General features: G+C 43.7%; 1 protein-coding gene across 1 annotated transcript; it reads left to right on the top strand.

Annotated features, from left to right (window-relative positions):
• Positions 1-402: 402 nt before the first annotated feature.
• On the top strand, positions 403-14,130 carry LOC8031917 (general transcription factor IIE subunit 2). Its single transcript, XM_029990761.4, has 6 exons — positions 403-806; positions 872-954; positions 1,051-1,158; positions 2,934-3,216; positions 11,875-11,990; positions 13,964-14,130. Exons 1-6 carry the CDS (start codon positions 656-658, stop codon positions 14,066-14,068), a joined length of 846 nt encoding a protein of 281 aa, XP_029846621.1. The 5' UTR covers positions 403-655; the 3' UTR covers positions 14,069-14,130.
• Positions 14,131-16,072: the final 1,942 nt, after the last annotated feature.

Consider the following 16,072-nt stretch of genomic DNA (forward strand, 5'->3'; position numbering starts at 1 on the left):
GCCCGAAGTGACGTAGTGCGTGGATGGAGCGGATGGAGCCTTATCTCCTCCCGACATGGCTACATCCCCGCGCGTGGATGTAGACACTCCCTTCTTTCTCTCGTGTTCCGTCGCTCTCTTTTGCGATTGTTCACTCGGGACCCAGGATGTCGGCGCACGGGATTTGCCACTCCTCCTCACCCACCTTTACCCCCCTGGCTCGAATGGAACGGGCGGAGAAGCCTTCGCGCACGCGTCGGGATATCGGAGGCCATGACGCTACGAACAAACCTCCGCGAGGCAAACTAGGTGGCGCGAGCTAGCGTCCATTAAGAAGGCTACAGCCCTTTCTTTATCCAGTTATTTTCGCTGTTGGATCTGTTTGAACTTGCGCCCCTTGCGCCACTTGCGCTCTACTGCCCTATGCAGGTCTCGGGTTCTCGCGCAGGGGAGTGGATGGTTGGTTTTCCGTGTGCTGTGTGTGTTGATGCTGTGTATTCAGCTAGGGAGACGCTGTATTCGCACTCAAAAATACCACACTCTGACTTGACTACTCGGTATGTATGCGTTATTAACGGAGCACTGCGCTGGCTCGTTTTTATTCTTTTGAGCGAAACGAAAAGGGGCGAAGGTCTTCCGAAGGGGACGATCGGTGGGCTCCCGTTCGCAGATCATCATGGATCCGGCACTGCTCAGAGAAAGGGATGCATTCAAGAAACGAGCCATGGCCACGCCTGTGGTCGAGGCTCGGAAGAAAGAGCGAGACGCGCCTTCGAGTAACGCGGCGTCGCAGCCCAAGAAGAAGGCGAAGCCTCCCAAGCAGAAAGGTAGACGAGTGCGCTGTGCTCGCCATCCGCTCTTCATTCAAATCAACGCGACCCTTGCCTTCCAGACAGCTCGTACAACTACAAGACCACCTCCGGAAGCTCGCAGTATAACTTCAGCGTGTTGGCAAAGATCGTCAAGCACATGAAGGTAATGAAGGGGTTATAGGCAACCTTACAAGTTTCTTATGGGAGGTTTGGTCGTCGTATCTGGTTAACGTTCAGATCTCTTCTGGTTAACCTCCAGCAAAGGCACTTGGAAGGGGACACGCATCCCCTCAGTCTGGACGAGATCCTGGATGAGACGAATCAACTTGACATCGGGGCGAGGCAGAGGCACTGGCTTTCCACGGAGGTAAAGCACTCTTTTTGAGGGAAGACCACTCGGGGAGAACTGCCGTGTTTTGGTCTTAGTTGAGAAATATGCCCCTTGTTCTCACACCAAAAGAGTGCTCCAGACTCATATTTTGGGTAGTTGACATGTATTATTATTGTTACTTAATGTGTGTTAAGTAGTGTAAGCCTCTTAATTTTCTCGAAATTTTAGAAATTAAAGGGCACACTAATTGTTTAAGGCAGTCAGTAGCAAGATTACAAAGTCATTCCAAGCTGGAACTCAATTTTCGGTTGGTTCTCTGGAATACTTCGAAACTGAGTCACTAAAACAGCAATAAAAGGCATTCAAAGCCGATGTCTTAATCTAAGGTATAGCGTGTTGGTTTTATAACTGTGTAGTGATGGTAATGCCAAAATAGTTTTATGTTTGTCTCCAATATTAAGGTACTAGTCAAATGAACACCTATGACTTAACTTCCTTGATCTTTTGTAGGTAGTTAACTTCCTTGATCTTTCCTAGGGAGACTTCTTTTCCTTTATCAAACCTTCCTTTCAGTTACTTCTTTGAGAAGAATAGCCACATCTCCATTATGGCTACGATATTTCTTTGCTTTTTTGCAGCTTGTGCTACCTTGATACTGGTGGTCTTGTTTCACAGCAGCCGAAAAATTTTCAAAAATCAAGTGAACGAGTCGCATCATCAATGCTGTTCCAGTTTTCAATAGTTCGAGGAAAGAAAGAGAATTTAAAACAGTTAAGGTGACATTGATATGGTACAATGTTTAAGGGATGAGAATTACGAGTATGTGATTGAGTAGTGAAATCAATCTAACTATTACGGTCAAGTAAACTAATTATTGGCTATTTTATGTAGGAGCTTAAGACATTCAACTTTGCGTCTAGAAGCCAAGTACTCTAGTCCTACACCAAGCATGGATAAAGTGGGGGAAAACTTGCGGTCATAGCGGTTACAAATAAGTCTGATAGCTTTAGTCTGTATTGTGTCAAGCAGTGTAATGTCACCCTTAAAATACGGGTTCTAGACTGCATAGCCATGTTCCAAAATAGGTCTAATTAAGGTCTTATAAGTGGTTATTTTAACTTCTTTGGTTGAAGATTTCAAAGTTCTTTTAACATATCCCAGTTTTTGTAGGGCATGAGAACAAATGAAACTAATGTGACTGTCCCATTTAAGAGATGGGGTAAATAAAATTCCTAAGTACTTATATTCATAAACCTGATGCAGGATCACATTACCAATGCCATAACTAAAAACAGATGGCATCTTTTTGTTGGTGAATGACATAAACAGTCTTATCGAAGTTAATCTCCATCTGCCACTTCTTGCTCCAACTAAGAAATTCTGAGAATGAGTTATTTCGCATGTTATGATCCTGTACTGAATTGATCTCATTATATAAAACACAATCAGTTGCAACATTCTGATTTCACAAACTGTACACTGTATGTGCAGAGCTGTGGCATAGCAAGAGAAGAACTTACGGGACCTCAGCCGCCCCTACTCCACACCCCAAGTCAAAAACATCCCAACCACATGGAAAAAAAGATCTCTTGTTACGCCACTGGTGCAGAGGCACCCGTCTTTGAGTGTGTAATCTGTCGAAAAAGCCAATACATCCCGATTTCAGGGATAACTAAACTTTCTACAGACTTTGTTGCCCACTCCATTGTGTGACAAATGTTTGTGACTGGCCGAAACCATGTGTCCTCCCAGACACGTCACCCTTTGTGGTTATCAAATGCGTGCGTGTGTCAACGCAAATGTGTGTGCAGGCCCTTCAGAACAACCCCAAGCTCCAGGTGACGCCGGACAACAAGTACTGCTTCCGGCCCGCCTACAACCTGAAGGACCGCAAAAGCCTGCTGCGGCTGTTGGACAAACACGACCAGCGGGGCATGGGCGGGGTGCTGCTGGAGGACATTCAGGAGTCTCTGCCCAACGTTGAGCGCCACTTGAAGGCCCTCGGGGACGCCATCATCTATGTCGTCCGCCCCGTAGACAAGAAAAAGGTTCTCTTCTACAACGACAAGTCCCTCCAGTTCACCGTCGACGAGGGTGAGCATCCACGCCCCTTGATGCGCTCGGTAGGGCGGCTGTGCTTCAGGCAACAAGTTCTCAAACCGGGTTTCTAGGAACCGAGAGTGATAGGCTTCTGCAACAGCTTCCTTCACTTGTGTCCATGAAGGCGCCCCAAGTTCGTCGATTGGGTTAGTTGTCCCTCGACAGGCTGCGGTTCCAATCTGCTGGCACCTTGAAGCCACTCCTTTAGGACTGATATCAGGTTTATTGCATATGTACAGCAAGCAGATTGTTGAATCGCATTGGGGGTCTCTCCCCTAACAAAAGAATCTCGTGCCTTTATATAACGTTCACCCAAGGGCGAGTACGAGACGTCCGTCACGTAGGCCACTTGGCCCGCATGAAGCGAGCAGTATCATGTATTGCGGGAGCGTGCCACCAGCGCCGTTTGGGTGAGGCGTTCGTGGGCCATGGCTTGGGCATCTTGACATCTATGGCCGAGGAAGCGATGGGGTGTGTTGTCAGCCGCATCCAGTACGGTAGGCCAAGGCCGGAACGTGATGCCGCACACGTAGCACTTCCGAAAACTACACCAGCATTCCCCGGCGTGTGTGTGGTTGACATCATCGCATCCAAACCTTGAGGTTGGCGCCGGTGCTCGGTGCTGCGTCAATTTCGGGTGTTCTTTTGCCTGATGCTGCGTCTTGAGCAAGTGGCTTGAGCACAACGTGATGACCTTGCCGCCTCCAGCCATGCGCTTCCTCCATTTCAGGAGCTCCTGACAGGTGCGGTTGAGCCCGACAGATAGGGTATTATCAGTCGCAGTCGGGTTGCCCGGACAAGACACTTCTATTGAATACCAACTGTGGGATATTTTTATAGAGATGGCTCGATCCTTGTTATCCTCACAATCCAGCTATCTGTTGATCCTCCGCCTCGTCCTTTTGCAACGGGTGCCAATGGGAAATCTACTTAATTCTACAACACAAGGGGTTTCCAGAGTACTTTCGAGAGTTTCCTGAGCTCCAAAATTTTCTCAATCGTTCCTCCCTCAAAGGAAAGTGTTCTTCAGTTTGAACATTTTTTTTTTTTTTTTTAAGATCTGAGCCACCCACCGATGCGTAACTATGTGTCACAAACTCCCTAGCATGTGCATTATTGATCGCAAGGTCTGTAGGTTTCTGGACTACTCTAGTTCATCAGTGCCGAGACCAGAAGGGTTGCCTTGGGAACATACTGCAGGCCAGAGGCTGGCCCAAGGAGGAGTGGAAATAACAAGTAAAATACAAGTAAGCACTTTCGAAACCAAAAAAAAAAGCACATGGATATACATATTTGAGGCACATACCAAAAAACGCAATACAGGGGAGTGACATGCAAAACACTAACATGCAAGATATTTTATATGAAAAAAGTAAGCACATCTACCGTAAAATACTGGGCAAGCGCCCACTTAAAATTTAGAGATAATTGCAAAAAAATGGGGGATGGGCGCTTTTCCGGTCTGCAGTTTTACTTATAAATGTACTGTGCATATTTTCTCAGATCTTAGAAATTTGGATATGGGCGCTTAATGTGGAATGAGCGGATGCGCGGTATTCTACAGTAAGTAAAATAACTATCAATGGCATCACAAAAATCGGTAGCCCCAAAAATGCTAGAAGTTAGAGAGTTTTATTCCAAGATGGTATGGGGAAAGAAGGAAAATTTGAAACAATTAGTGTGTGTAAAGATTGGTGTTAATGAATATTGAATATGGTGCCTCGTAGGTCGTGACATTAACGGGATGAGGTGACTATGTATGTCAAGCCGTACATTGTTTCGTACCATAAGCAATAAATATGTTACCCTGGAAAGCTTCCTACGCAGATCAAGTGTAGCTATGCCATCCGTTTTCGTAGGGTGCGATAAAGGGTCTAACCTTTTAATTTTTCCATAAATGAATCCAACTTGGAACCATTTCCGACTCAAAAATGTTCTTTTTAGTGAAGGGAACCCAGATAAGGCTGGCGTATTCAAGTTTCGGTCGCACAAAGGTGTTATAAGCTGAAAGTCTGACACTAGATGGTGTTTTCATTAGTTCGCGTCTAAGGAAACCAAGTTTACAGAATGTGGATGAGCAGATGTTATCGATGTGTGTATCCCATGAGAGAGGTTTAGAAATTGTCAGCCCTAGTTACTTATACTCCGAAACTTTGTGCACAGGGGAGCTACAGACATTGTAAATAAACTCAAGTGGAAATATTTTGTAAATAACCCGTAATTAAATAGTTTTTTTTTTTTTTAATTTAGTTTTATTTGCGATATGGCACACCAATCTGCAATTTTTGAAAGTGAAGAGTTTAGTGCATACCGGCCATATGAAATTGTTATATATTTGAACAGATCACTATCATCCACAAAAAGTCTAATGCTTACACTTTTATCGATGACTGCCACAATGTCAATGTATATCAGAAATAACAAAGCCCTAGAACGTTGCCCTGTGGTACTCCCAAAGATACACGCAACCCACTTGGAAATTCTTCTCCAATATCAACTAACTGTTTATGCCCTTGTAGGTATGATTTAGTTCATTTACAACAGGAATTGGAAGACCAACATTTTCTAATTTAAATACTAATTTTTTCTGAGGGTCTCTGTTAAAGGCTTTACTGAAATTCAAGAATATGATGTCCACCTGACCAGATTTATCGAGAGCAGCTGCGAAGTCGTGAACCGTGGTTAAAAGCGGAGTTGTGGTGGAAAACCCTTTTCTGAAACCATGTTGGAAGGGGAACAAAATGTTGTTTTTTTCCAAAAAGGAAGAAAAGATTGAGGTACACCTAAGTATTCCTTATGAGCTGTGAATGCGAAAGCATGCAAGCCGCTCGTCCGCTCCTTTTTTCGTCCGCTGCGTATTTTTCGTCGCTGGACAGTGCGTGTGCTCCCCTGTTGACCTTGGACGCTCCGCGCTGATGGACACGCAGCGCCATGGGGTGAGCGGTCATGGAAACTGATGAGCGCAGCGGTCAATGGGAGCCCCGTCAATGCGCGCCAGCCAGTGGAACTGAAGGAAACTATCTGCTGTTTTCGTGCTTCAGACTGATGACGTCAGCTTGCTCCATGAGACAGTTAATGCTTTCACATTAATAAAGTCTGGAATAATATGCTCCATGAGTTTGCAACAGGAACATGTGAGAGAAATGGGATGATAGTTTGTTAGCGATAATGGGTCTCCTTTCTTGAATACAGGGACGACTCGTGCTAAGAGCCAGTCGTTTGGAAGCGCACTGGTGACTTACTAGGTCTGAACTATTATTAGCAAGAAACGTGCCAGTGACTGTGTACTGTCGGAGAAAAATAATTTAAATCTTATCGGGGCCTACGCAGTCTTTGTTTTTAGATTTAACAGCATTGACCAAAATACCTTGATAGGAAATCAAATCAGCAGTTATGGGTAACGAAGAAGTGCAACATTTATACTCGTCCTTTTCTTGAAAACTGACTGAAAATAAAACTTGAAGTGCTGAGCAATTAATTTTTTTATCTGAAACAAAACTGTCATTTATCATAATGTTGTCAACAAGATTATTTTTGTTGGCCAGGCACCTCCGAAATTTCTCACGGTCATGCTTCAGAAAAGCTGACAAATTGTTTATAAAGTAGCTTTCTCTAGCCTGTGCAACACTGCTGGTTAACTCAGTCTGTAACTCACATACCCTTTCGAGACCACAGTTTCTTTTTCTCATTCTTTTTAGTCTATGTTTGAGATAAATGATGTTTCTATCAATCCATGAATTGGTTTGTCTTAGACACCTTTGTCTATTAGGAATGAAGTTGTCTAAGCAAAAGGTGCACATAAGCTTTACCAAAGAACAGATAGATAGGAATCATGTATTTGAAAGTCAGCAAATGGCTGAATGTAAATATTCAAGAACACTGTCATCATCAGCAAGACTGAAATCTTTGACAGTCGTCATGCACAATCTTTGACAGTCGTCACTGTGCGTCTTTTATTGGTTGGAAGCCTTACCGAAGAGCAGCAAAATATAGTAACTTGTAATCTGACACACCGTCTTCACCACTAACATGGCAGTTAGAAAAGGCACTGTTTACAAAAATTAAGTCTGAAAGTGAACAACTTGGGCCCTGGACTGGACACATGTGGGCTCTGTTACAATCTGCCTACATGCAAACATTATGTCACAGACGATTGTGGCATTCTCAGTAGATGCACTTGAGAAACTTGTCCAATGAATTTCTGGGAAATTGAAGTCGCCAGAAAGGACAACATTGTTATTTTGAAATTGTAGTAAATAACCATACAACCTTAGGAAAAAGTCAGATGGTGAACTTGGGGGCCTATAGACCTTTTCCGCTTACTCTCGCCCCTGGCCGCTAAGTAGACATATCCGGTATGGGGGACGAAAAAATATCAGAACGTTTCAACCTGCTAATAGTAAAAAAATAAAGGGGAGGCAGAACGAGAATGTGTGACGGTTACGTTTATGTCTTAAATGCCTTCTATTGGCGTGGCACCGGCAAAACAATGTTTTCGCCCATACTGGAAGTGACGACAATTCAAGATGGCGGCGCCCTTGCGAAAAAGGTCTATACACAGCACAAAATGACACTTGAACCGCACACATATACCCTAAGGAACAAACTTTCATGATCATCAATCTGACCTAGTAAAACAGCGTCGATCGATGATTTGAGCACGATTGCAACGCCTCACCCCCACGAGGAACAATCTCTTCTAAATATTTTTTTCAATGACAGGATTACTTCATTATCACCGGTAAGCCAGGTCTCTGTGATGATCGTCATGTGAGGATTGTAATTTAATAAAATGAGCTCGAGCTTATCTATTTTATTACTAATGCTATGAGCATTGAAATTTACAAAATGCAGTTGTTTGTTTACGGCTTGTGGAACTGCCCGTCAATCTTCAGAATGAGCTGGTGGCGCAGAGGAAAGCAGTATGCATTCATTTGCAGCCTGATCCCAGATATACAAGTCATCATTAATTCGGAGCTTATCGTGAACCAGAAAGACCTTCTACCATTAGCCTTGTCGTGTTTGGCAATCTCCCACAACATTTTCTTTTTATGTTGCATGCTCTGTGAATAGTCATTATGAATGAAAACCTTAGACCTTTTTAAAGGGCCCATGCAATGAATTTTGGGCTGAGATGAATGAATTTAAATTGGGATTTTACTAATAGCATATCGTTTAGTGGGCCAAAAGAAAGAAGTCAAAAGCCTGATTTTTGGTACGAAAATTTGAAAACACCGCAGACTATTTCGTACCTCCTTTCTTTCAAAAGCTCTCTGCCTTTTCACTTTGATATATTTGTGGACCCAAAGAGCGTCACCTGGCCCAAACGCATGTCACACGACTTTGGACCTCACTTATTCCTTTCACCCTTAAGCTAACAGTGCGGTGGAAGCTATGCTCTTGCCGGACCCATCAGCCGCCTCCCTTTCATCATTTCACCTCATTCTCTGCGCGTGGATATGCACAAAGGAGCATGATCCCTTGGCAAAAGTGTGGCTGGCCCAACGAGCACGTAGCGTCCACAGCACTGTCAGCTTTGGGGCGAACGGGGTGGGGAAAGCAACTTTTGTCAGAGTTTTGAGCGACGGGCTAATCTTTTAGGAGGAGAATGGTGTGTCCGGGTACTCAAACGAGGGTCTGAGCAAGAGGGGAGTCCCTTCTTTCCGTCTTCTTGAACTGTTTGGTACAATGCGCGATTTGTGAGTTGAGAAGGAAAGCTAAGAAGGAAAAAGTTGAAAAATCATTTCATGACCCCTTTAAATTTTTCGCATTTTTGAGGACTGACTTTGTCTCGGCGAAGTCTTGAAAGTACCGTATTTATTTGAATATAAGGCGAGGTTTTTTTCCGAAATCCGTAATCTCAAAGTCATACCCCGCCTTATATTCGAAGCTCAGTATAGCAATATGACATTTTTTTTCTTTTTCTTGGGTCCTTCAACTGCCCCCTCGCCTTATAATCGTGACCGCCTTATATTCGAATAAATATGGTGCATAAATACTGGTCTTTTGGTGCCATTTCTTCGTGGCCCGTGTACTCTGGCAATTGAAGTACAAGGCACACCCAATTTGTCAGCAAATGTTTTAGATATTACTTTACTTCTCAGTTGTTCTTTGTTTTCAGTCGGACTTTCCGTGACGCCAAAAATAACTAAATTGAAGCGCTGAGAATGGTGTTCGAGCTCAGAAATTTTTATGCTTTGTTGCAGCACAGTACTCCGAAGATAAGTGATAATGGTCTCTAGCTGGTCTACCTGACTCCACATCTCTCTTAGCTCTTTTAGGATTCCATCTATCTCAGCGAATTTTGCATGCATATGATTTACTGTTTTGTCGGTTGCTGTTTGCTGATCATGAAACTCAGTTATATATCTCTCTGTGTGGTCGCTTGACCATCAAGTAGAATTTGAAGCATTTCCAGGCTAGTGGGGCTGGGATTAGACTCCACGTCACTGCACAGCAGTAACCAACAAACAAGAAAGCAGTCCTAGACACACCTCTTTAGACACTGTGGGCACGACATAATCATAAGCGCTAAATTATCGCCTGTGGAAGAGGATGTGCAATAACTAACCTGTAGCAAGAGGAACGGCACCCTCTTTAGCCACATGCTGGTTAGCCACATGGTTTCGCTGTGCCTACTGAAGAAATATTGCTGGGCAGTGTTTCTTGTAGTAGACGCTGCCGATGACGTCATAGGTCCCATGATGCAAAATTCCTCGGATATAAGTGGCACCGCTGAAGTCACGTTGGTAGAAACAAACTTGTGCTGACAAGTCGTTGCCAATTCATTGTGACGAGGCCACACACAGTTGACAAAAGCGCAGCAGCCATCGACCGGATCAGGCATAGTCAGTAGTAGCAAAACCTGCAACATGAAGATTGGTATCTTCGTTAGCCACACGCTTCTCATGATTTCACCGTGCCCAAATGCCTCTTAAGATTTAAAAGTTTGTCGGCACCTGCTTCAGGCAGTAGGCTTGTTCTATTTACCTTTGCCTTCCTCACTCAGTGCACGCCGTGGTATTGACTTGTATGGGAAGTGTACAGCCCTGCATGTTTCTGCACCGGTGTTAAGCTGGTTCAGGTAAATAAAAAAAAACAATATGTTATGGTCAGGGCTTCCGGTTTTAAGTATTTATCCTTTAAAGCAGTGGTTCTCAACCATCTATGTTTTGTGGACCCCTTGTGGATCAGCGGAGATGATGGAGGACCTCGTCCGTGGTGAAGGGAGGGGAAAGGTATAGGTTAAATATATTAATGATTTAATAAATGGATATAACTTAAGGCTAGTCTGAAGTAGACTTCTCTTATTGACATACACACGAAAAAGCTCGTTCGAAAACTAAAGCATTTCTTCTCGACCTGAAAAAAAAATTTTTGTGCCGGGCTTTACTGATGAAGCAGGGCATCGCTGACCTCTAGAATGCCTTTGCGGACCCCCATTTAAGAGCCACTGCTTTAAAGAAATGGCTGTTTATTTTACGAAATCAAAATTGGTGCGTAGTGGCATCCGTTCTGCATGGGTGCGACTCAAACACATAAAGTTGGTGGGAAAAGTTAGACGTTTACTAATAATGTTCCATAAAAGCAATCGAAAGGACGACAGGCTAGAACATATGACATGTAGTCCCTTATTTGGTTGCTTGAGCCTTTCTGATTGCATATTCCCAGATAAGAAGTGTTACACTATAGTCCAGTCACCATATTTGTTCAGGAACAAAATGTGACCTTAACCTTGATACCGTTACAAACAAAGTGCTACTAAAAATGGTACTCACATTTTTATTGCCTCATCAAACAGATCACAATTACACATGCAAACCATCTGGCGTGTCAACATGCCCTTTCAAGGTTGTTGCGCAAGAATAGTGCACTCTCTTTTTTGCTCCACAAACATAGAAAGGTATAGTATAGACAAATTTTCGGTTCCTAACAGAGTGTAGCAATAGGAGTTGAGTTTCAAGACTCACATTTACCGGAGTAAAAAATTAGATGCAAAAGACTGATTTTGTTTACTAGAGGATGCTGTCGAGCAACAAAAGCAGAGCGAGTGCCGTAAAATACAGAGGGAGCACCCAACCCACTTTCATTGGAAATTGAGTTGATTTAGACATGGGCGCTTGACCAGTCAAATCGGGTGCTTGGCGTATACTAATTTGCAGAATTCCCAAGTTGGTGAAATGTTAACAGTGGGCGCTTGAACAATGTGGGCGCTTCCTCGATATATTATGGTACTTTTTCCACTGCATCTCTCCGATAGTGCTAGTATAATTCTTAGGTGTTCTGTCCTGGAAAATGTTTCACCATTCCGTGGGAGAGCTTGCCCCAGGGACAAATTGAACCACTAGACATGCTCTCAACAATAATGGAAGAACAAATCGAACCAGGCGAGCAGCTTACTCACACTTTTTTCTGTGCTGGGAAAAGTGGCAGTAGGCACAATTTCATCCATGTGTCAGTGGGCCCCTTCGGGTTCTCTCCAGTAGTTACATCCCTTGTTACAAAATTAGCTGCCTTTCCCAGGTAGTTCCTTCTCGAGTGTCTCCTTCCTTCATCTTTTGCCCTTTTCCGCTTTGTTTGAATACTACTCACCTGCACCATCTTGGCTGCGATACCATAAAATTCTGTGGCCGGTGTTCTACCTTTGTGCAGAGTTCCAGAAGCTCTGGAGGAGTGTCGCTGTCGAGGGCATTGATGACCAGAAGATTGAGGAGTACCTACAGAAGCAGGGCATCAATTCTATGCAGGACATGGGCGTCAAGAAAGTGGTATGTTGCCGGCCATTCCTGCGGTGCAAAGGTTTCGTTTGTCACTGTGCAGTTGCAATGCCATTAGTGAAATTAGCATTAATCAACTCACCCTTTAAGGGGCTATGCAACAATTTTCAGACTTTGGCCAACTAACTGCGAAAATTAATCTGTGTCACCTATGGAACGAAAAGCAGAAAACCGTATTTTCTTGCGAGCGCTAGTTCTTATTTAAAGAAAATGAAACAGATAGAAGGTCAAAGTGCCTCTCAACTCCCCACGTCGACTTTCGAGTGACGTACTCTGGAGGTTCACATGGTTTCCCCTTGGGTCCTCTCTTCAGAGACCCCCACCGCTTCCTCTTTGATTATTGACTTTTATAGGATTAGCCTCGTCGAAGGTCGCGGCGAGCGATCGACACAAAGGACGGTTCACCACGGGGCTGACAGCGAGTGTAGCAGCGGAGGGGGACAGGTTTTGTTGACTTCTGCACATCCCCCAGAGACACCGTCATTTTAGTTCCCATAACCGCGACAGGCGGCTGCAAATCGGCAAATAATTTGTATTTTTGCTTTGCGATTACGCAGCAGAATAGAAGTTTTTTGGGGAAAGGTGATGCGTTTTTGGTCACTTGGGCTTGCATAAACAATATAAAAAATGCGAACTGCCAATTATTTCAACATTAAAATCATTGCATTGCCCCTTTAAGTTTCTGACAATACTTCAATGGAATGGTAGGGTGTCCTTCACTGGTGGAAGCTCATAGCCTGGAACGGGCAAGGCAATGTTGAAAGTTACCAGCTGTCGACGAGCTCCTGAAGGTCCACTCAGACACTCACGACCTTTTAGGACTGGAGAGGTTAAAAACTGGTTTTTAAGCCTTTCGTGACGGCTTGCGACCGGCGCCACAGCAGTGCAGCCAGTCATAAGCCATCACAAAAGGCAAAAAAAACAGTTCATCATTTTATTTATTTTTTTCCTTGAGGGCTTGTGGGGCATTATACAAGGGGGTGGCAATAGAACAAAAACAAATAGAACAGTAAACACAATTATAACACTGTAAGCTAGTCAGTAAGTAAGTAAGTCAGTCGTAGTCAAACGCAAGTGTGTGAACGGGCCTTTAGCCATTGGGCATTAACCTTATATGCCTGTTTGCATCAAAGGTTAAGTCACTAGAATGTGCAATGTGTCCTCCTACACCATCTGTGACACAAAAAGTCATGGCTTACCTTTTTGCTAGCCTCTCTGGTCACAATTTTTGGCTGAATCCAGATTAGAAAAGCTTCACATTAGTAAATGAGCACTGTGATCAGGTACATTATTGTAGGGGGTCAACTACCACACCTAGGATGTAGTGGGTTGTATGCTTCATATAAGCAAACATTTCGAGAGCAATAAAATATACCGGGTGTCTCGGCGAAGACTTTCAGAAATACCTAAAAATAGGGTGGTTGAGAGAAAAAAAAAAGTTTTCTGGGAACTAACTGGCAGGGAACTTTTCTGACTAAATTTAGCGGAAAAGTTTCCCCGCTAACTTTAGCAGAAAAAGTTCCCTGCTAAATTTAGCTGATAAATTGACATCACGTGACCTCAACACCAATTCAGTTTCCTGCGCTAAATTTAGCTAAGAAAATGACGCCCTGAATTCGTGTTGCGGGACCCATGAACAAATTCAGCTGCAAGAGGGGAGGGTACAGAGGAGGAGGAGGGGCATACCCTCCTTTTCTCCTCCTCAAGAGCTGCACTTTAATTTCGCATTACAGAGATTTGTAAACGTCTTTCATGTTTTACCCTGCCGATGGGTGTGGCTTAGAAAAGCATTCCATTCCATCATTTCCTGTGGGAAAGTCTGCTGCTCTTATCATTTCATACTATGGGTAGCGAAGACAAGGCAGTCTCCTATTGGCAGCAACATAGTGCCTGTGATGTGTAGAAAGCCAGTGGTTCTTGTATAGTTACTGTGACCAAATCCATTCTTTTTTTTTATATTCCAGAACTCTGCCCAGAAGCGAAAGAAACCGTCATCCAAGAAGGCCAAGACGTTCAAGAAACACAACGACCACATGGGTGACATTTTAGAAGACTACACTGACAAATGAAGTTTCCGACAATATGTAAATAAAATGTTATGTATATGTTTACCTATAAAGAAGAAAAGCCATTATTGGTTGAAGCCTTTTATCCTCCTTGTGAGAGTTGATGAATCACTGCTTCAGCTTCAGCCTATATTTATTCACTACATAACGTAAAATACCGAGCAAGTCATCAGTTTGACATATATATAAGCTCCGCATATATTTTCAATGTTTCAAATTTTGGGGGTGGGTGCTTAGTGTGGAATGGGCGGATGCACGGTATTTTCCGGTATATGTTTTGTGAGCCTATCCTTGAACAACACGCTAGGAGTGACTTTCAAGTGGATTCTTCTAATCCATACCCACTTGCCCGGCTAGTAAGGCTAGTTGCTGCCCCATCTGTGGTAAGTGCTTGCTCTTCTACATTACACAAAATTTTGATTAATTTTTGCCATTATTGCATCCGAAGTTATTACTAGCTTTTTCTTAACACTGAAGCTAAAAACCTCGGCACCATTACAATGCCGGATCATTACAGTAAGCTTGAGCAAATCTTCAAACCTTTTGACTACTGATTAGAATAATGTAACCTTTGATTCAGCCTTCGTATAGAAAGCAAACACCATTTGAAAATTTTTCAATATGTTCCTTACGACTCGAAAGTTGTTTTGGCAGGCTAGTTTGCTCCGTTAAGTGCTGTTCTCACCGGGCGCCGGTACACTGCGGAGAAGCGTCACCCACGAAGTGGATCCTGCAATTTTGCGTATTGCTTTGCCGCAGTGCAGCCGGAAGTTTGGTGGAAAAGCACTCCTCCAGAGCGGTATAGTGAATGTGCGAGTCGAGTGTGGTCAACCTTCCACTAGTTAGCAACTTGGCGGTTCCCGCTGCAGATCGACTCGAAAGCATCTCGACTGGGGACAGGGACAGGGCAGGGGACCCGTCAGCAGGAACAGGGAGCCCGATGTCTCAACAGAATGTAATGTTTAATATATATTTACAGCGGTAGAGCACCAGCCATGCACCTGTGTTTCATGTTCTTCCCATTATTTATATTACCCTTACCAGCACGCTTTCCATTCCAAGTATACCTTATAAAGGTTTGCTTTTCTTTCGCTCCACAAATGGGGACTTGTAAGGAAATATTTGTGAGCCAATATGGGTCGAGCAAACTTCAGTCATGGCTTTGCCCACAATGCTGTCTTGGTCTACGGGTTCACACTTGAAAGAATGTGTGTGCCACCAACATTCATTGTTGCTCCTCGACAGGTCACTGCATAGTAGGTTTCCGGCAGGTGGCACGGTCACTGAAGACGCCTTCCCAGTTGGTTGTGATGACACTGATGGTCTTGTTTTGATGCTTGGTCTTTGGTTCTCCCCAAATGTAGTCGACCAAAGGGGAATTGTTCCCAAACCTAAAGAATGGCCAGATTCCATCCCGCGACCCGAACATAGCTCGGGTCACATCTGTACCGGAAACGAGCACTCCCCTCGGTGATGTCATTGCAGTTGGAAACCGAGCTTGTGTTTCCAAGGTTCGGCCGGTGTGTGGAACACAAGGGTTTTCGGAAGCAAACCACTGAATGTGCAAGATTTGGTTGTCTTTGCCAAAATAAAACTCCAATCGCAACAGTGGATACTGCTATGAAAACTACCTTGCAGCAAGATTTAAGATAGGACCGCAGCTGAAATTTATGCACCTGTCATTCGTTAGACTTTATTCTTCCTTTAAGTCCAACATTGAAGAGTGAAGTTTATATGTAATGAAGATTTCTCAAATGTCATCTAGGTGTAGCTGGCAGTACTTTAGGTTTAGTAGTCGTTATTTACTCGTTCAATAGTTTCCTTAATATTAAGCAAGTTCCAGAGTGGAGACATACAAGCTCGGAGACAACCTGAATTAATTTAGCTGAACATTTAAGCACTTTTGTCACCTACATTGTTACGTTGTATTAACTTAATACTATGTTCACCTGCAAAATCCTGTTTTATTTTTTATCTGAATTTAATTTACTCAGTTCGGTACTCAAA

This window comes from Ixodes scapularis, unplaced genomic scaffold (genome assembly GCF_016920785.2).
Source record: "Ixodes scapularis isolate PalLabHiFi unplaced genomic scaffold, ASM1692078v2 PGA_scaffold0__279_contigs__length_252992795, whole genome shotgun sequence".
Lineage (NCBI taxonomy): Eukaryota > Metazoa > Arthropoda > Arachnida > Ixodida > Ixodidae > Ixodes > Ixodes scapularis.